Source organism: Hirundo rustica, chromosome 11 (genome assembly GCF_015227805.2).
Source record: "Hirundo rustica isolate bHirRus1 chromosome 11, bHirRus1.pri.v3, whole genome shotgun sequence".
Taxonomy (NCBI): Eukaryota; Metazoa; Chordata; class Aves; order Passeriformes; family Hirundinidae; genus Hirundo; species Hirundo rustica.
Genome location: NC_053460.1, coordinates 2130396 through 2155367, shown reverse-complemented (window position 1 = coordinate 2155367; position 24972 = coordinate 2130396). Strand labels below are relative to the sequence as shown.

Sequence of the window (24972 nt, the reverse complement as noted above, 5' to 3'; positions counted from 1 at the left end):
CCGGACATTCAGAGGGCGGCAGTGGGGAGCTGTAACAGAGCGCTCCAGCCTGGATTAAGCAGCACTGAGCAGAGCCATTTCCAGATCAGTTCACGCCTGAACTCGGGGAGTTCAGCGCTCCAGGGCCCAGGGTTTGTTCCCAGAATCAGCTGCCAAGGAAGTCCCCGGCAGCACTGGGAGGTGACATCCCCTCCAGGCCCGGCAGGGCAGGGAGCAGGGGCTGGCCCAGGGCCTGCAGCAGCAGCAGCAGCTCCCTGGCACAGCTGAGCCGGTGCCACGGGTTCTGAGTTCTCCCGTTCCCACAGAGGCGCCTGGAGGAGCAGGGCAGAGCTGGAGCGGGTGAACCCGGGGGGCAGGAAACCCAGACCGCTCAGCCTGACCCCAGAGAGAAGGGAGCTGCCTCCCCCTCCTCATCCCTCAGGCTGGTTCGGTGCCAGCTGATCCCTTCCAGACCAAGGGGAAGGAAGAATGGGGGAAAAAAAACATCCAGGATTGCCTCAGGCTTCCTTTGAGACAGAGAAAGCGGGGCCTGGGCGGGCAGGGGGGCTTTGGCAGGGCTGGGGGTGTCACTTCTGCCACCCCAAATCTGCAGAGGGCACCAGGGGCGGCCCAGGGGAGATGCAGGAGGAGGGAACAGCCAACAGGGATAAGGCAAGAACCGGGATTTCACAGCCTGAGGTGTGGGATGTGTGTCTGACATCTTCAGGAATGCAGAACTGCTCACCAAGTGTACCCAAACAAGGGAAAATCATTTCTCATCCCATGCTGGAGCGACAGGAGGGTGGAACTGGCCCAACATCTTCCTTCGGGACAAGGAGGGGGGAAAAAAAAAAAGAAGCAAACAGAACTAAGTTCACAAAACTTCGCTTTTTATTATTTGAAACTGGAAAAGGCTCCTTGGGTAACAATGATCAGGTGTAAAAGTAACACACAGAGCTTGCTCAGCTTTCCAAAACCTGGGCGGAAGTAGGCCAGGTGTTGATTTTACACATCCCAATCCCTCTCAAAGCCCCCAAGGAAAGGACAGGGAAATCCCCCAGCCCTTGGACAGAGGTGAGGAGATTAAACTTCTCATGTTCCACACGGATCCTTGTGGTGGTGGATTCCCAATGGTTTTTCCCCCCACCGCCCTCTGTACAAAGCAGGGATTTATGGTTCACCTTCATTTTTAATATATTATAGAGACTTACCCACACTCAAAACATACAGGAAATGCCCAGATTAATCCATCAGTGTCATGATAAAGTGGTGAGTGCAAAATACACACGGGGACAGGGAAGGGGGAGTAATCAATGACCAAACAAAAGTGCAGGTCGCTTTAATTAAGCTAATGAACGCAGCCGAGCCAAGTGCTCTTCGCCTCCAAAGTTCCAAAGGTTATCAATCCAAAACAAAAACCAGAACCACACATTTTAATTCAGCACACAAAGCACCCAAAGGTCGGTGGCACTCGCAGCTCGGTACCTCTCTCTCTTCCACTCCACATCCCAAATAACTCACCGGTAAGGGCAGCACGAGCCTTCGGCAGCTGAACACCACAGGGGATCACCGGCCACGTGAGCAGCCAGCTACACGACAGAGCTAACACATCACCGTTCCCTACACTAGCAAGGTGGGCCTGAACAACCCGTTCCCACACGACACCCAAGACTCCCACCACGTTCCACTAGGTTTAAATTAACAGAAAGCACGGAAAAGCCGTCCTCGTTGGAAAGTAACCACGGAGCCAGCTGGGCTTTTCCTGGGAGCTGACACCTCCGGGCACGTTTGCACGGAATTCCCTTTCTCCCCAGCACACATTTCCTAAGGAACTGCCCTCAACACTGCTGCTGTCCCCTCCACAACGGGGCTGACACCCAAATTTACAAACAATTCCATCCTTTTTCCCTCGTCAGTAAAATCCAGCCTGACACACCTCCCACAGCCACGTTCACAGCTCTCAAACCACGCCCAAGGCAAACAAGCTGGAGCTCCGACGCTCCTGTTTTCCAGCTGGCCAAATCCATGTGTTTTGACAACACAGGGAGCAGGATGGAGGAGCAGAACCCATCCCCAGCACGTGAACCAGACGCTTCCTTGTCCCCGAGCCAGAATTCAGCTCCAGGTCTTGCAGCGGCCACTGGGGCTCTGCAACCTCCCTGCAAAGGCTTTGTTCAATCCAAAAGGCTCCTGCCAAGAGCGTTCCTACCCCTGCCAAGCTGTTTTCCACCCTCGCCAGCACTTCCCATCCATCTGGGATGAAGAAATCCGGCCAACTGTCCCCAAGATTTCCCGCGGAGCCAAAGGGACGAGGAGACGTCGGCAGCGGAGACTGATCACCATCTGCAGGGCCCCAGCACACGTTATCCCTGCCAACAGCTCGCACAGAGATCCCCAAGGGCTGGAAAACCGGGATTTGGGAAGGAAGTGGGGAATGCAGGGGGTGGGGCAGGCTGAGCAAACACGAGCGAGCACAGCAAAGGCCTGGGTGTCAGCACAGCCAAGCCCTGGGTGTCACCACGGCCAAGCCCTGGGTGTCAGCACGGCCAAGCCCTGGGTGTCAGCACAGCTTCCCACGAGGAAAGGCAGGATTGGGAAAGCAGGAGCACCCCCTCAGCCCGGGGTGAGCACATCCAGACCCTGCTCCTGAATCTGTCTCCCCGTCCCCAGCGATTCCAGAGCTGGGAGTTTGAGCTCCGTGTTACCCTGCTGGAAGCACTGACAGAGCCAGGCACGAAGGAAAGGGCACAGGAACATTCCCAAATCCATCTTCACAGCTCCCCTCGCCCTCAGCCAAACCACAGGGGATTTTCTGCTGAAATGCCACAAAAGCCTGCCCGGCTTGGAGCAGCAGCAGGGGAGAAAAGGCATCAGAGGAGGAGTATCAATACAAAACTTGCTATTTCCTTTGCTCCAGACAGAACGAAGCCGGGGGGAATCAGCAGTTCTGCCTTTAATCAGGAATTATCCTGACGTTTTGAGGCCAGCCAGGTGAGTTATAAATAAAAAGACGCCACTACAGGGGGCAAAGGCAGAGCTGGGAAAATCCCACAAGGCATCAGCTTCCACCAAAACCCTTCTCTCCAGCCAGCCCAGCAGGTCTGGCCTTCAGGAGAGCCTTGGCACTGCCACTGGAAAGGTTCAGAAGGGACGAGAAGCCCGGGGAGGAGCAGATGCACAAACCAACGGCAAACAGGTGACAGAGGCTACAGACAGGTCAAGGCTTGGGAGAGTGACTGCAGCCTCAGGTACTTGCAGGGCAATCAGTGCAATCTGGATTTTAATCTCCATTAAAAAAAAAAAAAAAATTGTCGTAATTTAAAAGCTAAATGCAAAAATTATCAATCCAGTGGTGTGAAACTTCAGGATTTTTTTTTTTTTTTTTTTTTGGTGGAGATATTGAAGCGGGGAGGAATCTGCAATCACAGCTTTGGATCCAGCTGAAGAAGAGCTGGTTTTAGGGACAGGCAATGGGAACAGCTGCCCAAGAGGACATCTCCCATCCCTGTGGGACGTCAGGGAGAACACAAGGCAGAACTGCAGCAGCCTAACAGCAAATTCCAAGATGAACAGGCAATAAAATCCTAATCATAGAAACATTTAGGTTGGAAAAGATCTGAGATGGAGTCCAACCGTCAAGCCAGCACTGAACATCTTCAGCTGTCCCAGAAACCTGCACCAAACTGGAAACCTCTGCAAATCAGGCAGGAGCTCTGCACAGAGCTCAGCAGCTGCAGCACGAGGCTGAGATGCCCAGTTTCAGCTCCAGGTCCCCTCTCTGCCCACTCTGCAAGGCGCAGGGCAGGGAGCAGCCAGCGCCTCTGTGCCAGCCCTGTGTGATCCCAGCTGGCTCCTCCCTGTGCAGGAAAACCTCCACAGGCTGCTCACAACCACGCTGCTTCCCCCAGCTCATTCATCCACCAGGCCTCCAACAGCTCCTCAGCCTCAATTCTGAGGCTTTCCTCACAAACCTGCAGGGAACAGAGCAAAAAGTGCCCCAAACCACCTTGAAATTCCCAGAGGTTTGGAGGACTCTATCCAGAGAGACAGGAATTAATCCTGTGAGTGACACGAGCTGCTGCTCCTCATCTCTGCTGGAGCCTGGCTTCTCACGCAGCTGGGGAACACATGAGAGGCAGAAATGGCAAAAAGCCCTTGCGAGAGTGAGAACAGAAGCTGCTCACAGGCACTGGAACCAGGCAGGGACTGAAAGTTCTCCACAGAAGGCGCCTGAAGCCTCCCCAGCACAGGTACAGATAACATTTACAGACCTGAAACTGCAGAGATGTGAAGGCAGGGTTTTGTTAGACACCGATCTGGGGAGAAGAGAAGGGACTTGGAGTTTGTCATCACAGCCAGAGGGCAGCTGCAACAAAGGGTTGTGTTAGTGCAGCACAACTCCCAGCCTGGAGATGAGCACTGGCCAGGACTTCCCTGCACAGCACAGGCTAAAGGGAATCTGCTCCCTTGCCTGCAGCACACAGCTCCCACAAAATCCTCTGGGATGAAACAAGTGCAACTAGAACGGGAAAGAAGGGAGTGCCAGGAGCCACAAGGAGGCACACAAGGACAATCCCTTGTCACCCTGGACTCTCAAGGGCAACCTGAACAGGAATGGCAGTCCTGGGGTCACACAGTGACACGTGTGACATGCGGCACCTTCTGCTGCCCATCTGGAGCCTCCTGGGCTCATCTCACAGCTGGGTTTCTTTTGGCTCCTTCCCGTGCTTTTTCAGACCCATTTTAAAGATCTGAGAGAACCTTTCAGGTATAAACCAGAGCTGAACACATCAGAGCTTTTTTTTGCAGTTTACACCCAGCTCCAGTCCCACACCTAGCTCCTGCAAGGAACCAAAAAAAAAAATGATCTCTGGCCTCAGGGAGACAGCCAGACCTGGAGCTCCAGGGACAGCAGGTCCATCAAGCCCCAGGAGCCAGGACAGCGCTGCACACCCTCAATCTGCAGTGAGGGTCCTGCCCTTGCTGAGGGAATTCTCCAGAGGAAACCACACATTGCAATTAGCAAGCCAAGGATGATTATCACACCAGCCTCTCCCGGCAATGCCGCACCCACAGAAAGGTTTCTGGAGGGGAGGATGTGCTTTCTCACTGCCTGTCCTCCTCTGTCCAGAAGTTGGTTTAGTCCCAATACATCCTTTTTTTTTTTTTTTTTTTTCTCTGCAGGATCCCTTCAGCTCTCCAAAGCGCAGACTGGGAAACAAAAGGAACCGCTGGGAAGCGGCGTGGAGCGGCACAGAGGGAAGGGCACGTCTGATCTGGGATGTGTGTGTAACATTTGGGGTAAAAAGGCTTTATTCAAAGTGCATGCTTCTATCCAGAGGTACCCAGAGCCAGGAGAGCGCCCAGCCCAGCCCCGGCTGGGGAGCTCAGCAGCCTTTGCCACCCCGAGCCCCATCCATCACCAACCGCTCATCAAGTAGCCAGGGACTGAATGTTCTTGAGCATCTCATCAAAGGCCTCCCTGGAAGGCGCTTGGGCGTTCTGGAAGGAGACCTTGATGCGGCTGTAGAGGCTGAAGGATTTGAGCTCCAGCCAGATGAAGCCGAAGCGGTCGTCGTCGAACAGGACGAACACTCCCGGCGTCCTCTCGGGGCTGGTGAAGCCGTGCCCAGCGATGAGCCCCGTCCCGTAAAAACTGCCAGGGGGTGAGGACAAAGCAGGTGTGAGAACAGCCAGCATCACCCAGCTTTTGGTTACAAAAAACAACCAAAAAAAAAATCAGCTCAGAGCTCTGGTGAAGCCACTCTGCGGGGTGTGACACAACAGCGAGTTTTACACTCGGGTTTTTCTATTGGGATAAGGAACTCTGCCCGTTGCTGTTTGCAGGTTCCTGCTTTGGGTTATCCTAATTAGCACCTGCACAGCAAAGCTGGGTTTTGGGTCGTTCAGCCCCCAAACCCATCTGAGATTAACTTGTGCAAATCAAGGATCAGCACGGGTTCAATCCTGCCAGGAAAGTCAAAGGCATGTTGACAGCGTGACCAGAAAGGCAAAACCTAAGGGAAGGGAGATAAAAACCTAAAAAGCACAAAAACCTACCAGGACCTGAGGAGGAATAAAGGTCAGTCAAAGCTGTGAGCAAGCAGCAGGTGGAGCAGGGCTTGATCCAAACACAACTGAGCTGTGACAGCAGGAGCCTTCTGGGATTAACCAGCTCTGGGAAGGTTTTTCCATGAGCACAGATGTTTGGCTGAAGGTCACCTGCCTAAGCCTCGGCTTCTGGGCTCTTTTTCCACACTTCATTTAGTGTGCTGCCTCACCAGCTCCAGCTCCCATTCAGCAGAGCTCTCTGCACGCCTGCACCTCCTGCTTGGGGCGCTCAGCACCTGCCCCAAGGCACCAGGGAAAGGTGGGGGAGAGCAGGGTGCTCCCACAGCCAAGGAACACGAATGACACACATGGCAACAGGAAGCAGCTTTAACAGTCCTAAATATATGAGCTGAGCAGCTCTGGGATATAAAACACACCAACAAAAAAAAGAGGTGGGGGTGTGGAATTCAGGAGAGATGCCAGCTTCTCAAGTAAATCTAGCAAGGAAGTGGGAAGGCAGATGACAGCACGGTGAGAGAGGGGACAAAGCAAAGCCTGGGAAATCGGGCAGCAGAGACAGGAACCAGAGACTGTGGATTCCACATCCCTGGGAATGTTCAAGGCCAGGCTGGACAGGGCTTGGAGCAGCCTGGTCTAGCGGAAGGTGGCTCTGCCCATGGCAGGGGTGGAACAAAACGGGATTTTTAGGTCCCTTTCAACCCAAACCATTCCGGGATTCTGTGAAATCTGAGCCCAAGGGGCTGGGAGATCCACAGGCAGGAAAAGGGAACACAAATAGGGGACACACCTCAAAGACTGCCCCTTCCCTCTCAGAAACGGATCAGCCATAAAACCAGCAGTTACCAGATCCGGCAGGTCCGGGGATAATCCTCATTCCTCGATATCACCCCCATGGGCAGCACGAAGGGCTGGGAAGCTGGGGCCTTGTCCTGGGTCGTCCCCTCTGCCCCAGCTGCAGTCTCTTCCCCCTCAGCACCTTCTCCTCCTCCCAGGGGACTGGCAGGCGGGGAGGCAGCCTGCTGGGAATGCTCCTCTTCCTCCTGCCGCTGCTCCCGCTCCTGCTCCTCCCGCCGGACCTGCTCCTGCGCCTCCAGCACAATGCGGGAGAGCTCGCTGAAGTCGTGCAGGTTCTCGATGTCAGGCAGCTGCAGAGGATGTGCCAGGTCTATCTCCACAGTCTGCTGTCCAGCTGGGATGTTGGGATCTCCCTGGGGACAGGAAGGAACGGCACAGCTGCAGACACCGGGTGTTACAGAGACACCACCTGAACTTGTTAATAGCTCACCCTATTCTACCCAGGGAAATAAAAAAAACCCTGCTTGGACCTTGTCTGCTGCTCTTTGACATTTCTGCTTTCCCCTTCCCAGAATCAGAAATTTAAATCAAAAGCTGTACTTGCAAGGGTGAAAGTATGTCAAAGCTGCAGCTGCACACTTCACCAGAATCCCTCCTCCCTGCAGGGAGGAAGGAGCTCCCTGCCTGACTGCAGTGAGGAGCTGCCAACACTCGCTACCTGCTCCTCACACACACACAGGGGATCCCCAGTGACCCTGGAAGGGAGAGGAATGAAAAGGGGAGCCAGGAGAAACCTTGCAGAGCAGGTTCTGGTTGCTCTGCATGTGCTCAGATTCACCCAGCGCCACCAATCCCCCCACAAGGGAACAGGGTTTGTGCTGCCGGCTCCCAGACAGAAATCTCCCCTGCGCATCCACGGCACTGAGAACACCTTCACAAGCGCCTGAGGGAAAGGAAAAGGCACTCACAGTGATCTTAGTGCCCTTGGCTTTCCTCCCATGAAAGCTCAGCATGACGATCTCCAGCCCGTGGCTCCCGTAGGTGCCTTTGAAGAGGCCTGGCTGGATGAGGTCCTCGGGGCTGCTGGGGGGGAGGTAGATGCGCCGGTACGTCAGGCAGTTGCTGTGCAAGAGGAAAAACGTCAGAGAAGTCAAGGGAAAAAACCCCTCCCCGGCAGCAATGTGTCTGCATTCTGCTCCTCCAGCAGCTCGGGGATGTTGCCAAGGCAGGATCTGTGTTTTCAGCGAGCTCGGGATTTGCTTCAGAGCTCTGCGCTTCTCTTCCCCACCATCCTCGTGAGCACAGCAGGAGATTCCTGCGAGGAAACTTCCTCAGCCCTTGAGATTCCCAGAGAACCTGAGAGTGAAGCGTATTTAAACATCTGCTACAGTGAGGTGGCTGCTGATGGAAGCTTGGAGAGATGGTTAAAATCCCCAGTTTCTCAGGGACTCTCTAATTCCTGCACTACAGAGCACACTGACTAATACGGATAATAACCAGGCACTCCTTGGGATCACAGGCATTTGCTCTGTCCTCAAATTAAACAGAGTTAAATGACTCAAAAGCACCTTACTGTGCATAGTTATTGTGGAGAACTTGGAATCCTATTCCTACTGCTGCCATTCCACCTCCTCTCCCTGTACAGATGGGAAGCACTGCAGAGACACAACATTCCTCTGGCTGTGAAAGCCCAGGAAAAACCCCATCTCAGGGAAAAAAAAAATGCTCCAGTGTGCTTGTGAAGCTACAGCAGCCCTTACTCGTATTGGCTGGTGTAGATGAACTTCATCAGGATGAGCTCCTGCATGTGTTCGTGGAAAATGTCTTCCAGAGTCCGACCCCACTCCTCCCTCAGCCACGTCCGGAATTCCTGCAGCACGAGGAGAAAAGGGGGAGGATGAGCTCGCCTCGGTGATGTGCCCCAAGATGATTTCAGTGTGTGACCCTGTGACAGCACATTTCACTGGCACAGCACAGACAGGGCACATCCTGTGCCAAAGACAGGGAAACGTGGCTGCATTGGGAACAAGCAGGTGTTGGCTTGGAAATATGCTTAATAAATGGTGATTATGGTACCTGGCAGTGATCACACAATAAACAGCTCCCCTTCAGATAAATCCCAGGGAAAAGCATAAACCTCCTCAGAATAAAGGCATGAGCACAGCCTGTTACTGCAAAGTAGTTCATCTGCTCTTTCTCTCACAGTAACTCCTTTGTGTGCCCACAAGCTGACTCCTGTGCCCTGTCCTGACACGCTCAACATAAAAGAAAAAAAGCTTTTGAAAAGCGCTGAGGGTTTAGGGAGGTTAAACCCTGCTGATTTAATACTGATGCGTCTAAATCCAAAGGGTGCTTTGAAAGCATCTCCTGAAGTACCCCAAGTGCAGCTCTGACAAGTTAATACCCTGCCATGAGTTGGTGTGATAACAGCTTACACTGAGATAGCAGCCTGCCCAGTGATATTCCAAACCTGCCTCCTTTATCTTCCCAAGCCAGATCCTCCAATTTCCATAATGCCACGCACACTTAACGCCGTGCTTTGAAAGTATTAAAGCATTTCTCATCTGCTCCAGCAGCAGAAAACACTTAACTAAACCTTTCACCCAGCTGCTTCCCATTAGCAGACAGACATTTTACAGCGTTCCTCGGAAGCAGCTGAAATATCAGCTTTGTCACGTGGAACCAGCTGCAAGCAAGCAGCGGTACCTGGCACAGGTATTCACCCTGACATTTATACCTGCACTTAAAACACAGCTATTTCAGTCAGGGATCTGCCTCGCTGGGCAGAGCTGACAGAAACAACCAAATGAAGCTTTTAATCCCTCGAGCAAGGCAAGCGGTGGGAAGGTGTCCAAACGCAGCTGGCGCTCGCTGTGCTCAAAAGATCTTAATTACACAGACAGCAGTGCCACCGAGGTCAGCGCCTGCAGCGCTGGCGATGCCCAGGATGTGCTGCTGACCCTCTCTGCACCGAAACAGGAGGAAGGTGCTGGGGCTCCAAGAGCACCTTGACACAGGAAACTGCCTAAAGCAGGGAATCAATCAGCCAGCAGCTCCCAGCCCGGGGGTTCGTACATGTCCAATCGCCCAGGAATCAGGAGAGCACCTCCCAGAGCCCAGCGGAGAGCTCAGGGCACACAGAGAGGCTCAGTGCAGAGCCCTGGCACAGCACTCACCTCCTGCCTGCCCCCTGACATGCGGTGGTGATCCGTCTGGTTGCACTTGGTGGAGAACTCGTCCTTCTTTACAATCTGTAGTTAGCAGGGAGGAGAATTGAACAGGTCACACACCCGTTTATGGAGATGCTTTGCATGATGCAGCTAAGACTGCTCACGGTAAATGCTTTACAGAACAAACACTACCGGATTTGCTGCAACAGAGAAATCATTCACGAGTGCAACTGCTACAGAACAGACAAATAAAAGCAATAAAACCTCAGTGCACTCTAATGAAAATAACAGCTTGAAGCTGCTTCCCTGTTTCAGCTTCCTCCTTTAAAGAAAAACAAACAACCCGTCAGGAAGCTTTCCAAAGCATCCAATGGATGCTGCATCACCTTCTCAAGGTCTCAGCGTGGAGAGAGCTGCAGAACAGGTCTGTGTCTGCCTGGGCACACTCACCAGCTGCCCAAGGCCAGTTTACACATCCCTTCCCCAGCCTGTGCACGTCCTGGCGCTCCCAGCCCGACAGAAAACAACACAACAGCCTGGCTGCGCCATCGCCAGGGAATAAATTCAGAGCAGGGAACAGCCCACACAACTTGTCAGACACAAAACGAGTGTAAAGCCGGTGCCCACGCACACAGCAGGGTGCTGAAAGCCATACCCCTGGAATAAAAGGCTCCCAGCTTTGTGCTGAATCCATTTGCAGAGCCAAGGCGCCCACACAGCGCTGAGGGAGGCAGAGGAGCTCACCTGGATGTGGCCATTATGAGGTCCCTTGTGGCCGTACATGCACTCCACCGTGGCACATTTCCTCTCCATGAGGTGGATCCTGAAGAGGGGTTTGAACCTCATGGGATCATCCACGTGAGGGTCGTGAGGGGGCAGGTACATCCAGCCAATGATGAACAAACCATCCACCTGCAGAGGGACGGGGCACAAAGCCCACGGGATCAGCTCTGCGTGGTTCCTTACGGGGCTGCAGCAGCCTCCGAGGCCTCTCGTGGCCCAGGGCAGGAGCTGCACAAAGGTTTGCTGCATTCCCAAACATTTCCAGCCATTAACCCGGGCCATATGCACTCCCAGCACTCCCTGGCTGAAGGGGGTTTCTTTAGGAGGCTTCCTGCACCACTGGAAAAAGCTCAGGCCTTTATTGCTGCAAATGACTTGCCAGGAGCGCAGGATCCAGAGGGAAGGACCACACAGCAAGCCAGACTCTAATTGGTTTGAGAGCTCCTGCTGGCAGATACTCCAGCAGACGCATTCTGCTTCCCACGGCTATCCCTGCTTTTCAGATGAGGAATCATTTGGCTTTATTTCTCAGAGAACACAGGAAACAACACTCTCCCGAGAGGCACAGGCGCCAGCCCCTTTCCTGCACACCTAACAGAATCCTTCCCCTCGGGGCCTGCAATTCCAGAGGCGGGACATTCTCCAAACAGAGAGATCCGAGACCAGGGCAGAGCCACAAAGCCTTTATAAGGTCCCAGGGGAAGCGTTGATGCAGCTGGATTCCCTCTTCCACCAGCTCGCGCAGCAGAACCGTGCAAAACCCAAATTTGTTCCGCTTCCACCCGGCAGCTGTTGAACCCCGGTGCAGAGAACAAGGGCTCCAGGCAAACTCCTGCCCCAGCTCTCAGCAGCTCAGAGCTGTCCATTAACTGCTCTGCCAGCGGCACCACAGCTGCCAGGCCCCACAGACCTCGCACCAGGGTCACCCTGCATCTGCTGCACGAGCCTTAGGGCTGGTGGAAAAGGTCTGCCAACCACACCACTGCAAAGCCCTTTGCAAAAAAAATAACAGCTGCAGGCAAAGAAAATGATGTAAATGAACAGATTCCTGTGCCAGCCGCTGGAATATCAGTGTTAAGGTGTAACTCAAGCCTTTCCCTCAAACACTGATCATGTTTTCTACCTGTTCCTGGGGCTGTCTGGCGTGGAGCTGAAATATAAAAGAACTGTCTGGAGAAAGGTGGAGATGATGAGAAGAATCCCAGAACCATTCAGGCTGGAAAAGAGCTCCAAGACCAACCTGTGAGCAATCCCCCTCCAGGGATGGGGATTCCAGCACCTCCCTGAGCAGCCCACTCCTGTGTTTCACCACCTTTCCTGCGGAGAAATTCCTCCTGACGTCTAACCTGAGAGCAACCAAGGAAGAACCAAGGAGCACCCTCTGGGTCCAAATCACCCCCTTGAGGCCCGACTGTTCAGATTTCTCAGCGGTCTGGGAATGGCTGCTGGGTGTGCAAAGGGTAAAAATGCAGCTCTGAGGGCCCCAAAGCCCTGGGACGAGGCGCTCACTCACCACCACGTTCAGCAGTCCCCCGTAGGGCCCGATGTCCGGCTGCCACAATCCCAGGATGTGCCGGTACCGGTGCAGCACTGCGGAACAGGGAGACACTCAAGTGAGGGACATCCAGCCGAGAAAATGGGATTTTGGGAAGGAAAACCCTGCTACCAGGCTGCACACAGCGCTGACCAAGAGCACCCACAGCTGCTTTCACTCAGGAAAAAGTGACTGCGTCCAAGCTGAGGCCTCCCCCAAGCTCACGCGCATTTATATTCTCTGTTCTTTCCCTTTGGAGAGGCAGAACCACCTACCTCAGCAGGAATTCCCAAAAAACTTTTGCAACACGGTCCCATTAATGCAAATCACACGATATAACCAGAGCTGAAAACAAATAAAAGCAATCTGCCGCCTCCAGATACCAAAAACGCGCTCGATGCTTCACACTGCAAAGCAACAGAAAATAGGGGAGGGCAGGAAGGAACGGGGAAATTTGAGTATTTTGAAAGCATTTCACCGCCTTGTGTGCACAAACTCGGCTCCAGAGTTAAGCATCCTTAGAAACAGCCACTGGGAGCACGGGCAAAGCACATGGATCGCTCCAGGGAATCTGGTGGTTAAAAATCCTACAGAAGCAGCTACACCTCAGCAGTGCCCAAAAGCCGCTTCCAAAACCCACTCAGAATCTACTCCAGCAGCTGAGGCTTCCCTGTTTCTCGTCTCAGAGCCCAGCTGTCCCTCCAACCCCACCTAAGGAGAGGAATATTTTCAGCCAGCAGGAAAAAGGGGCTTTTACAGAATGAACTTCAAGCTCCTGCCGTGAGGAAAGCTCAGAGGTGGGACCTGCCTCCAGCCCTTACACGGCCGTTCCTCCTGCCCATCTAATTTCCTTTCGTCCTCCTGGTTTCCTCACACGACCTGTAACCCTCACAGGATGGCACTGCAGCCTGGCACGCGCGGTTTTTTCCGTGGAGACGGCAAGAAGATATTGCAGTGATATTTCACACTTCCAGCTCGGAAGGCCACAATAACTCATTTTAACCTCCAGGACTGGCTTGAATAATAGGGTTGGGTTTGCATCAATTTGAAAGAAGGATCGTGTTTCAGTGCAGCTGTTGCAGCAGCTTGGTTTCATTAATATTTTTTTTGTTTGTTTCATTAATTACTTCAGACAGCAAGAACTGCAGGAGAGGTTTTATTCCACCAAAGCGAGAACTTCCACAGAAGTTCAGGATGGCAGGGAGGGATGCCCAGAGCTGCTGCCAACTGGCCTGGAGGAGCCTTTTTCCTGGGCAGTAAAGAGTGTCAGACTGATGGCCTGGTTTCACCGAGTGCAGCACCAACAACACTAAGGCAAGCAGGCAAACCCCATTCCCAGCTCAGTAATTACACCTTAATTAATGGGATGAGCTGCTGCACCCACCACACCCTGCCCTCTACCCTGTCTGCCACAGAGCTGATAAAACCCAGCCTTTTTTAATGTGTTCATATTTTTTAGGACAGAAAACTAAGCTATCCAAGGCAGGGGGGGGTGAGGATGTCCCTCCTAGCCCAGCTCCTGTTAGGAGCAATTTCAGGAAACAGAGCTGAGTTCTGGACACAGGAGGCCAAAAAAAAAAAAAAAAAAAAAAAATCCACTCATTTCCAGAACTTACTGGGGAAAATGCTGGTGCTTGGCCAAAAGCCCAAACAAGACTCAAAACACAGCTCAATTTTCCAGCCTGGGCTGTCTCTGAGCTCCAGCAAAACAACAGCGAATATTAATTGCAGGGAAAACCTGATGAATTCCAGCTCTGGCTCCTCCTGGTAGGAGACAGGACGGATCTGGCAGTTGGTTCCCTTCCTGCTCCTCGAAAGAAAACAGCACTCAGGTCTTTCTCCAAGGTTTTCCACTGCCTGTGCTCAGCACTGGAGAAGCCTCTTGCCTGTCCAAATCTCTGAGTCCACATCCTGCCAAACAGCAAAACCACATCCACTGGATGCTCCAGGACAACCTTCACCCAGCCTGGATATTCCCCACGTTCCGTGAGTAGCTCTGCACACCCTTCAGATGGGAAGGGGGCTTGAATCCAGCTGGGAATGGGCTTGGAAGAGCAGGGAATGCCCAGCTCCCACTGACAGAAGGCAGCCTGGGGAATGTCCTGACCAGGAAAGAACCCATCCTCTGCAATTCTCCCGGATTCCCGGGATGCAGGAAGGTCTCTAGAAGCAAAATGAGCTGGAACAATGTAAGCAGTGCCCAGGTTGGTGACGCCTGACCTGCTCGTGGGAAGAGCTCAGAGTAATCCAGGTCAGCTTAAACCCCTGGGGAAAGTGATCTGAGCTCACCTGGCTGACCCTGCACGAGCAGGAATTCGGGAAGACTTCCATGGAAAGTCCTGACAACACAGGAGGGGTAAAAGGGGAAATGGGCCACTGCATCTTAAACCACAGGGGGCAGAACCAGAGATTCACTGAGGTTGGAAAAGACCTCTAAGATCATCAACTCCAACCATCCAAGCTTTTCCCCAAGGAAAACACAGCCCAAGGGAAAAGGGGCACATCAGAAGTTGGCAGCTGAAGGAATAAGAACTCAGGGAACAGCACTAAATGCTGTTTAAGCTTGGAGCAAACATCCAATCTCCAAAGGAATCCATCTTGCAGCTTGGATTTGCTTCTCCTTCCCGCCCAGCCCCAGAACACAGCTGGTGTTGACAGGCACCCCAGGCTGCCAAACCCTAAATTTTGTCCCAATTCCTGCTGTGACCCTGCTGCTGGTGTGTCCTGGCTCACGCTGCAGTCCCCACCTCCCCTGCTCGGGTGCTTCCCCGGGCACAGGGAACTCTGCAGCATCCACTCGCTCATCAATGCGTGTGAGAAGCTCCGCTCCCAAGCAGCGGTGAGTTAGCCACTGCAGTCTGCCAAACCCTGCAGGCCCAAAGGAGCATCAGAGACAGCTCAACACCCCCTCCAAATAAACACCAAATACTCCTGGCTTCCTTAATTGATGTAAACTAATCAGTCCTTCCCCCTCAATTCCTGCTGAACACTCAACTCCAAGGGTTTAACTATTCCTCCCTCAACGCAACACGAGGAGGGGGAAAAAAAAAATGGTTACCCAAAGTGAGGAAGGTAAATCCCCATCTTTAAAACATTAACAGGACGTTTCCTAGAGACAGAGATGGTGCTTAAAGGGATTCAGCGTGCAGGGAGGGAATTACTATGGGAACACTCAGCATTTCTCACTGGAAGGGGCTGTGGATTTCACTGTGCCTCGCCTGAATCACGACAAAGCTCTCTGCCAGCCCAGAGCTGCTTTTGGGAGGCCTCACCAGAGTATCTGAACTCTTTCCCTGGAAAAAAGGAGCGATTCCCAAGGAGCAGAGCGAGCTCTCCTGCTCTGTGCAACGAGATCCTCAAAAAAAAAAAAACCCCACCCACACACCTCAGCGCCTGCCCTGCTCACGCTGCCACCCCGCAGGGCTCCTCCAACACACAGCAGCCACCGCTGGTGGCACCTCCCTGCTGTCCCCAGGTGAGCCCCAGCGCTTTGCTCCAAGCCAGGGCACACTCCATGCAGCATCCCGGGCGTGCTGGGCGCAGGAAGCGGCAGCGGCAGCGGGGGTACGTACGGCAGGTGTAAACATCTCTGTACTCCATGTGCTCGTAGTCGGGCAGGATTTTCATAAAACGCCCCGACTTCACCCGTGGGTTTATACCTGAACAGACAGAGCAGGGTGAGTGCCAGCAAACTCTGCTCCACTGGGACCAGCAAACGCTTCCCTGGAGCTGGAACAACCACGCAGGGAAGCCCAGCTCCCTCCTGACTTTGCCTCCAGCTGTTTTCGTCGCCCTCAGCCCCGTGGGAGCAGGATTTCTCACACAGAACTCGTCCCGGATTCCCACAGACATTATTTATAAACGGCACCCAGTGAATTCCAAGTGGAATCAAAGCCCTTCCTCAAACTCTGCACTGCTGCCTCGAGAAGACCAAGTCACTCCACGGACAGCAGCCCAGGCCTCGGATCAGCTCTGCTTTCAGGCACTTGAGCTCAGTTCCCATTTTCCCACACCGCTTCTCACAGGAGCCCACTCGGTGAATGGCAAAGTCCATGCAGCAATCCCAAATTAACTCCTCTGCAATTAAAGAGGTTTATGGGACAGCAGAGAAAACGGGGTGACACCACCAGGAAACTGCTCCTGGCACGGGGCAAAGGGCAGAATGTGAGCAGAGGAGCTGAGATGGTGCATCCTGAAAGCCAGGAACGGCCAAGCATTCCCGCTCTGGAGTGGCCATCACTGCCTGGGACTGCTGGATGCAAACACGTCACACAGAAGTGCAGGAAGGACCACCACAGGGTGGTCCTCACGCACCAAGTGTGACCCTTTGCTGATGGATGCCTTGGATTTGAAAACTACTCACGGGAACTTACGTGTGAGACAGATTTATTGCAGGTTATTAAACAGATAAACTGGTTACACTCTGGAAACCTGGGAACAGTGGGAATGTTTAGGAAAATATCCCAAGGGTTTGCCCTCTTCTCAGCCTCCCTGCCCACAGCCATGGCTGGGAGATACTGGGCTGGAGAGTCACCACAGTCCTGAGCCAGTAAAGCCATTTTTACCCACAGCTTGTGCATTAAAAGCACTAAACACCACTTCAGTAGCTCTGAACCATGGGAGTTATGTAGCGAAAAGGTCGTGAGGGGATGTTGTCCCACACAAAAATGGCAATGAAGAGCGGGGATCTGACCTGGTATGTGCTGGGTGGCTGTCACCACACCAGGGCCACACAAAGACACGGGATAAATGGGAATTGAGGGAGGCCTCGAGGGTTAATGGGGCTTCTCTGGGGACATCTGTGTGCTGGCTCAGCATCACTCAGCCCTCCCAGCCAGGAAAATGAGGCAGTTCCATCCCTGGTGTAGTGTATAACAGGAAAAGAGAGGTACTAGGTGATGAAATCATTTTCCTGTGGATGCTCAGCAAGTCTATTAGAGATGGGCTTTAACCCCTTCTACCTGTTCTTCTTCCCAGCTTTAAGATCAACATTTGAGGTCGTTGCTGCTTCAAGGTTCTGAAGGGTCCCACACCCCCAGACATTCCCAAAACACACTGACATCTCCTGCCAGGCTCTCTTCCTTCAGGGAATGCTCATCCCTCTCCTACAGCCATTCCCTTTCACTGAGATCAAGGATTAAAAAAAAAATACCTGTTAATTCCTTAGCAAGGTCTGAAAATGGCAAAACAGGATGAAAAAACCCTCAATAGCCTTCCTTAAAAAATTAAATTCCACGCTCTTTTCCCACCAAAGGACTGGGAGGCACAGAAATGCTGACTCTTGGCATTAAATAAATCTCCAAACACGTCAACTTCCCCATGAAACCCCTGCAAGTCAGACTGAACAACTCCTGCCATCAAATTGAATAAATATTCAACATTTCTGTGCTCTCTAAATTGGCATTAGTCAAGATTTCGCTTGGCTTTGCCACTTACGTTTGGCGTAAACATCTCGACAGGACACTCCTGTGATCTCCAGCTTCCTCAGGTTTTCACACACTCCATATTCTGCAACAACACAGGAAAAAAAGGGTCAGCTCTGGCACAAAAAGGTTTGGACCCAGAGCCTGGACATCAGCTACTGAGATCTGATTTGTGCTTTCTTGAAGCTGCCAAAGCAGACCAAGAATCTGATTTTTGCTTTAAAAACCGGATGCGATTTCTTTGCAGGTTCCAAGACGTTTCACGAGGAATGCCTGCAACAAACACAGCCAGCAAAGGCACAGCTGCTCAGGAGGGGTGTGAAATGTGGGAGACATCCCCATTCCAGCTGGGATTGTGTGCCTGCTTCCAGCAAATCACCGCTGCGCGCAGCAATTATCTGCTCTCACCGAGGTACCCGACGGGGAAAACTGCTTATTAGGATCCTAAAGGAAAGGTCACAGACTGGAAAAATGAAATAGAGACATAAAACAGGCCCCAGCATGGACAAATATGGTTACACTTAAAGCAGATCAGATTGAGACAGGGCTGTTGTACAGTCAGACGCCTTTGATTGCTTCCAGAACCCCCCAAAAACAAAGGGAGTCGGAGCAGCTTTGAAGCAGAAAACGAGATTCTCTCCTTTTATTTTCAGGAAGTCGATGTCAAACTTCTAAGAAACTATTTAAAAAAAAAAAAAAAAAAAGCATTTACTAATGTCTCGATGCCAGAAATTCTCAGAAGAGCAGAGGGAGGAAATGAGAGCAGGGAGATCCCAAAAAATCAGCAGTGACGATGCCACCCTGCAGCGGTGACCCTGACAGATCTCAGGAGAGAGAAGTGCCCTCCTTGACTTCAAAGACATCAACGGCACAGATCAAACAGCGGCTTTCCTCAGCAGCACAAACACCTGCCAGATATCTGACACAAAACTGTAACTCTGCAGACCCTCAGCACGCCATTAAACATGAAATTTATCCTCAGCTGAGCGTCCTTGAGTTAACAACTGTGGCTGTGAAGCACCACCTAACGCCGGAAACCCGCTGCAGGAGGGAATTCAGGTTTCAGACGGGAGAAAAGCAAGAGTTTCCCTGAATTAATTCAGCTTTCTCCTGTCTATAAATACGAGCACACGATGAGAGTGCACGCCCAGGGTTTACTGGCAGCCTGTCTGCAGGGAATACACGACAGGGGCAGCAAAGGTGAGGGGAGCACACAACAAACACGCCGGGGCAGCGGCAGAATTCCTGCTGACAAAAAACGCCAAGGGCAGCGGCAGAATTCCTGCTGACTTCCCTAGGCAGAGCCAGAGGAAGCTCCTAGAGGGTTCTCAAGCCCGAGGTGGGCTGAGGAAGCACAACTAGCAGAGGGCAGACGAGCTGAGCTGGCAGGAAGAAGAGCCCAGCGCAAACACACCGTGCGGCGCTGGGGCTGCGCCGGCTGAGCGCTGCACATCCACCAACCCACAGCTCCACGGGAGCCTGGCAATGCAGAGCCCCCCTGGCAGAGCCCCCCCGGCTTCCCAGCCCTGCACCTGAGAGAAAACACATCCAGGGGATGCAGGGAACAGCGTGGGACATCCCCAGCTGACTGGAAAGCCCTTGGAAAAGGGCAGGAACAGCGTGCCTTGGGAACAGGCAGCTCCCGTGCAGGTAAATAAAACTCACCCGGCCCCAGGACAGCTGGGAGGAGCCCTGGCCGCTGCAGGCAGAATGAAGGGAGTCAGGGAAGGGATTGACACCGCATGGCAAAGGGAGGAGATCTGGAGGATCCATCCCAAATGGAACCTCCAAGCACCAGGAGATCCCCTCTTCCCACAGAAGGCGCCGATGTTTCCCAAAGCCGTCTCCCTAATCCATAAATCACTCCAGGGAGTGCCACGGGAGATCCCCCCCCAGCAGTTACCTCCAAATAACAGGGCTCTGATGTCAAAGCTTCATGCAAGGGCCCCTGAAAACCCGCAGCGAAATTTTATGAAAGCCAAACCGTTATAAAAGTGGGTGCAATTCCAGTCTTACCTGGGAAGATTCAAATAACAAATCCCTTTAAATAATACAAAAACTTAGGGTTTCTATATTGCTACATGTTATTTGTAATTAGATATCCTAAAAAGTATTATCGAGAAAAAAAAATAATAATCTCATCCTACTGTGCTTTAACACTCCTTTTATAGCTAATTCTTATCTTGTTTTGGTCAGCAAAGAGCTACAGAGAGTGAAAATGCCACAGTGATGGCTGAGCTCCATAAGTGCATTACTGCAGCTCTTCTGACCCAGCTGCTCACAGCAGAATGGCCATTTTATGGGAAAAAATCAATTTTTGGGCTCACAGCGCCTAAAAAACCTCCCCTCCAAATATCATAAGCAAGAAAGGCCATCTCTTTTTAACCCAGAAGGCAGGAGGGACATAAACTCACAGCAAGTAGAGCTTCGAGATAATGAGGGAAAAATAAAACTGGTAAGGTTTTCTCTACAGAGAGCAGAAATCCCTTTCCAAGAAAAAGGATCTGAAGGGCTCGAGCTTCCTGGAAAATTCCACTTCAGTGCAATTAAATCTATTTTAAGGAAACGCATCTCAGTGCAACAGCTCACCGAGTAAAGTATTTTTATTTTAAGGAGTTAATAGCCACGGAAATTCACACCTTTGGAAAATGGCTACTTCATCCCGCTCCCAAAGGAAGGATGGAAGTTGGTTTTCCAAGCTCCCGCTGCCCAGCTGGAAAGGCTGCTGGTCTGTAAGGAGGGCTGATCTCCCAAGCACGGGGACACGCCGCTGTTCCCGTGGTCACGTGCACGGCAATTTAAAGGACTTGGACAAGCAGTTTCCATTCAGTATGAGCTACACTAATACTTCTGCAAGGGGCATTAATTCCCTGCTCCTCCCCAGGAGCAGCTGCGTCACCTGCGCCCTGCACGGACAAGGCTCTTCCATCCCAGGCCGGGAAGAACCCCTGTGCTCACATCAAAGCTCAAATCCCTGCTTTCCTGCCGCTTTTCCCAGCACGGAAGCTGTGTGTGCACGTCATCATCTTGAGGAAATGAGGATGTCTGGCAGAGCTCGATCCCCTTCACCATTACTGAACTTCCACTCTGTCCTGGCTAATCAAATCTTCCACTTAGCCCCGGGTAAATGCACGTTCACAAGGCTGGACACAGAACAGAGAGGATAAAAACTGACTGGAATATTCCAGAGACCACAAAAAATGGGAGATCCTCAGCTCTGAAATACCAGGTGGACAAGATTGGAATTGGCTTCTTGTTTCCAAAGGCTGAGCAATCAGATTAAAACACACCCAGTCCTCTCCCAAACACTTCTTCCAGGGGTCACCACTGTGGAAAAGGAGATTTGATCTGCTACAAATGCAAACATTTATGGAAACCCTGAAGCAGAAGGTGGGCAGCTCCAGCCCTTGCAGACAGGTCTGAGACTCTCTGAAGCGTGGCTGAGTGCTGAGCACCTGTGAGGAACAGCCAACCACGGCCAAGCTGGAGTTTAAAAGCCAGCAAAGGTCCTCAGAGATGAAGAAAAGCCACAGACCAACACACCACACAATGTTTTCACCTCACACAAAGGGGGGTTGGAGCCTTGTGACTTATGAAAGCCACCTGCACGAGGGCACAGACACACCAAGAAACGGCTCCTGTTGTGGCAGCATTTGTACATCAAACTCCTGCATGGATTCCTTGGAGTCTTTAAAGAGCTGAACCCCACCCCAAAGTCTCCTCACTGAGTGTACAAACCGCATTTCCCACCCTTCTTTCCCTCCTCTTCCACACAACCTGAAGATCACAAACTTCAGCACCTCGGATGACATTTTCCAGCAGGCCCAGAAGCTGCTGGAGGTTGTTTTCGCAAACAAAAGCCTTTTCTTCCAAGCTCTAGAACTGGTTACTCTGCATTACTGGTCTGTTCCCAGGTGTTCTGTTGCACTTGCCCTGCTCTGCTTAAAGATGAAAGAAATGAAAATTAAAAATGGACTCTAAGGTGTTAATCAAGGTAGGTCAGGCCACCAGCCAGGGTGACACGAGCTTTAATTCTGCTCCTGCTGCAGAGATCAGCAAGCTCCTATTTATAGAAAACGTGGAAGTGACTGCAACCCTCTCCCTGCCAAGGAAGCAATCCAGAGACATTGTTTACCCCAAACAGTTGCAATGATAAAAGGACAACAGCTCTGACAGTGGTGTCAGTGTTACACAATTCCCTCCCAGCTCTCCACCAGCAGCAAAAAGCCACTCCACTTTCAGGCACACAAGTCCTCTGGACACTTGGAATAATCACGGCGTGTTTTCAGACTAATCCACAGCTGGGCTGGCCCAGAGCAAGACATCAACACTGCATGCACTGAGGGCTCCATCCAACCTGGGGCACAGCCAGGCTGCTCCTCACACCCAGCGCTGCTCCTGTCCAAGGAGAAGGGAAAAAACGGCCAAAACAAAGCACTGCAACAACAGCTCCTCCCAGAGAGGCTTCTCTCTGTCCTGATCACCTCAGGATTCTTTCCTGCCTCCGTGCATCCCTAAAAACAGCAGCGGTTTTGCACAGGCAGCTGACACCAAGCTGAAGTTTCCCAGTTGCTGCTGGAACGTCGTGCTGGGTTCGGATGATACTTGTGGATCCCTTCCAGCTCAGGGTATGCTGTGATTCCATGATCACCAGCAGGCTTCAGAGGGAACAAACCAGCAAGGCACACGTGCTCTCATTCTGTTTTTAGGACATGCAGCCTCACAACAAGACTCAGGCAGACGCAAACACACGTTTAAACACCGACCTCAGATGGGAATTGGTTTGTTTTGGAAAAGATTACAAAAAGTGATGACACTTTATGTTTAACTATCACAGTCAGCAGTGTAAGGCTGTGCAGAAACACAGCACAGAATATTTTAAGTTTTAGACGTGAATTTTTTTTCCCAACACCTGATGTTTACCTACAAAGTAACGCCCAATTTTATATTCATGGGTACAACCACTCAAAGTCACAGTCCTACCTCAGCAGAGCAACCACAAACAGCCTGAGAAGTCCAGCTGAGGAACTGCTCGGAAAACCAGAGCTGCTTTAAAGATTCAGGATCAGTTTCACCATGGCAGGAAGATTTTGGCCAGGAACTGCCCCTTATCTGTTCAGCACAGCCTGGGCACCTGCCCTTGGTACAGCATCCTCCTCTGCCACACCAGCAGCCACCAAAGCACTCTGTGGCACTGCTTGGAATGGATATGTTGGGAAACTGAAGAAATTACATGCAAAAAGGATCAAAATTGGGTTTATACACCTCTCACCTGGTAGTTAGCTCAGGGCGATAGACAAAAGTGTTGTCTTGATACCTTCCCTTCCTGTCCAGGTTAGTTTTAGCCATACAAATTCCAATGTTTCCTTAACTTCCAGCTGAGCTTTTGAACACTGCTTTATCCATTAGAAAGAAAATCCAAGGAGCAGACATGAATTTGATAAATAAATGTAAATCCCCATCAGGCCTAATTCAGTGGCTCTTTTACAAGCACACCTAGCCTAGAGTTAAAAGCGACATAGATTTCTATTTACACATTTTGCCAGGATCATAACCTACTAAAATAATTAATCAGCGAAGTTTTGCAAACCATTTATCAAACACACAAACATCCACGAGGGCTCCACGTCACTAGAGAAGTAAAAGAAAAGAATTAACACCGTTTCATTAGCCTGTCTCCTAAAATAAATGTTCAATTATTGGGACAATGCTAAATTGCAAAATAATGCTTTGGTTTACAATTCCCAGGTGCAGCCTTTGTGTAGTCCAAAGGTTCTTGGATAGTGCTGATAAGGCACGAACTGATTCCTGCAAGGTTTCAGGCATTCCACCAGACCCCACTGCAGGCAGGCACCGACATTCCCAAATCTCTCATCCCCGCGCCCTCACTGGTACAAAAACCGGAAAGCAAACGGGAAAATGCACATGACTTCATGTGCTGGCAGCAGGAGCACCTGGCAGGATGGCAGTGTTTGGAGAGAGGATGAGCACAGCAAGGCAGACCTTGGGAGGTGGGACAGGATCGAAATAACAGAGGACACAGAGCCACAGCGGTGCGAGGAAGAGGATGAGGAGTAACGAGGGAGAACTGCAGCCTCAGAGAGCAGAGCTCTGGAGGAAAAAACACCTCCCAGGCCTTCATATTACTGCAGCACAGCATCCTGGCACCAGAGGATTCCTGGAAAACGCACACACGAACCTGGAACCTCTCCACATTGGCTCTGCACTTCCTGAAAGGATGCCCTTAGCCGGGCCTGGCCACCTCCGGACCCAGCGGGCTCTCTGCCCCCCGTGTCTCCATGGAATCCCAAGGTCCTCCCTTTCTTCCTTGTCCTCAGGATACCCCCAAGGACACACTACATGGAGGCATCATCTCCCAGGCCCCGCTCCCATCCCATTCCTCCGGGCGACAACCCCAGCTCGATGCCCTTTGCCTCAAGCCAAGTGCCACCACCAGGAGACCGTGTCCCAAGGGCCCCGAGATGTGCCCACCTCTCCACCCTGCACACATGGAGCGCTGCGAGCCCCACAGCCCGCACCCCGAAATCTTCTTTCTGTTCTGCACCCTGAGGCCCCAGCTCTTCAGGACCCCGAGTCCATCCCCTCCGGCACTCTCCTTGTCCTCCTGTACCCTCGAGGCCTCTGTCCTTGCCCCCCCCCGAGCCGTCTCCCTCTGCTCCCCGGGCCGCGCAGCCCCTCGGGCGGGCGGTACCTTCGCGGCAGCGCCGCCGCCAGATCGTGTCGGTGCGGAGGATGCGGCGGAAGGTGGTGCAGACTCGGGCCAGGTTAGGCAGGTCAGTACCGGGCAGGGAGCCGAATATCTGCACCAGGAGCTCCGGGGGCAGCTCCAACAGTGATAGCGGGGCCCGCCCGGCCGGGCCGGCCTCGACAGAAGGCGGAAGGGGCCGCCCGCCCTCAATGCGTTCCGCGGCCTCCTCGTCCTCCGTTACGCCGCCACCTCCCGCTTCCTCGGGGTCCGTATCGGTGTCGGGCTCGCTGTCGGCGGCGCCGCGGCGCTGCTCCCTCGCGGCGCTGCGCCGGCGGCAGCCGCGGGCCGGCCCCACGCCGCACAGCCGTGCGCACACCGCCATAGCTGTCGCCGCTCTGACCGCGGCCCCGGGGCGCGCCACCGCGCCCGCCGCTGGCCCCGCCCACCGCAGAGCCCCGCCAATCAGCACCGCCCACCCCTCCGCCGGGCCACGCCCATCACGCCGCT

At 52.6% G+C, this 24972-nt stretch overlaps 1 protein-coding gene across 2 annotated transcripts; it reads right to left on the bottom strand.

Moving 5' to 3' along the window:
• Positions 1-852: 852 nt before the first annotated feature.
• Positions 853-24847, bottom strand: FBXO31 (F-box protein 31). 2 transcript variants are annotated; one of them, XM_040075013.2, is made up of 10 exons: positions 24469-24847; positions 17770-17841; positions 15906-15992; positions 12313-12389; positions 10761-10928; positions 10023-10097; positions 8607-8716; positions 7815-7968; positions 6895-7259; positions 853-5635 (listed from the first exon to the last, which is right to left on the bottom strand). In XM_040075013.2, exons 1-10 carry the CDS (start codon positions 24845-24847, stop codon positions 5413-5415), a joined length of 1710 nt encoding a protein of 569 aa, XP_039930947.1. In that variant the 3' UTR covers positions 853-5412. The 2 variants fall into 2 exon arrangements, with proteins under 2 accessions (XP_039930947.1, XP_039930948.1); XM_040075014.2 differs by lacking the exon at positions 15906-15992.
• Between the last annotated feature and the right edge of the window lie 125 nt (positions 24848-24972).

Coding starts and splice junctions, on each gene's coding strand:
- FBXO31 (XM_040075013.2), bottom strand. CDS start 24,847: ATGGCGGTGTGCGCACGGCTGTGCGGCGTGGGGCCGGCCCGCGGCTGC. Junction 10,929..12,312: donor GGGGACTGCTGAACGTGGTG/GTGAGTGAGCGC, acceptor GTCCCTCTGCAG/GTGGATGGTTTGTTCATCAT. Junction 10,098..10,760: donor CTCATAATGGCCACATCCAG/GTGAGCTCCTCT, acceptor TGCTAACTACAG/ATTGTAAAGAAGGACGAGTT.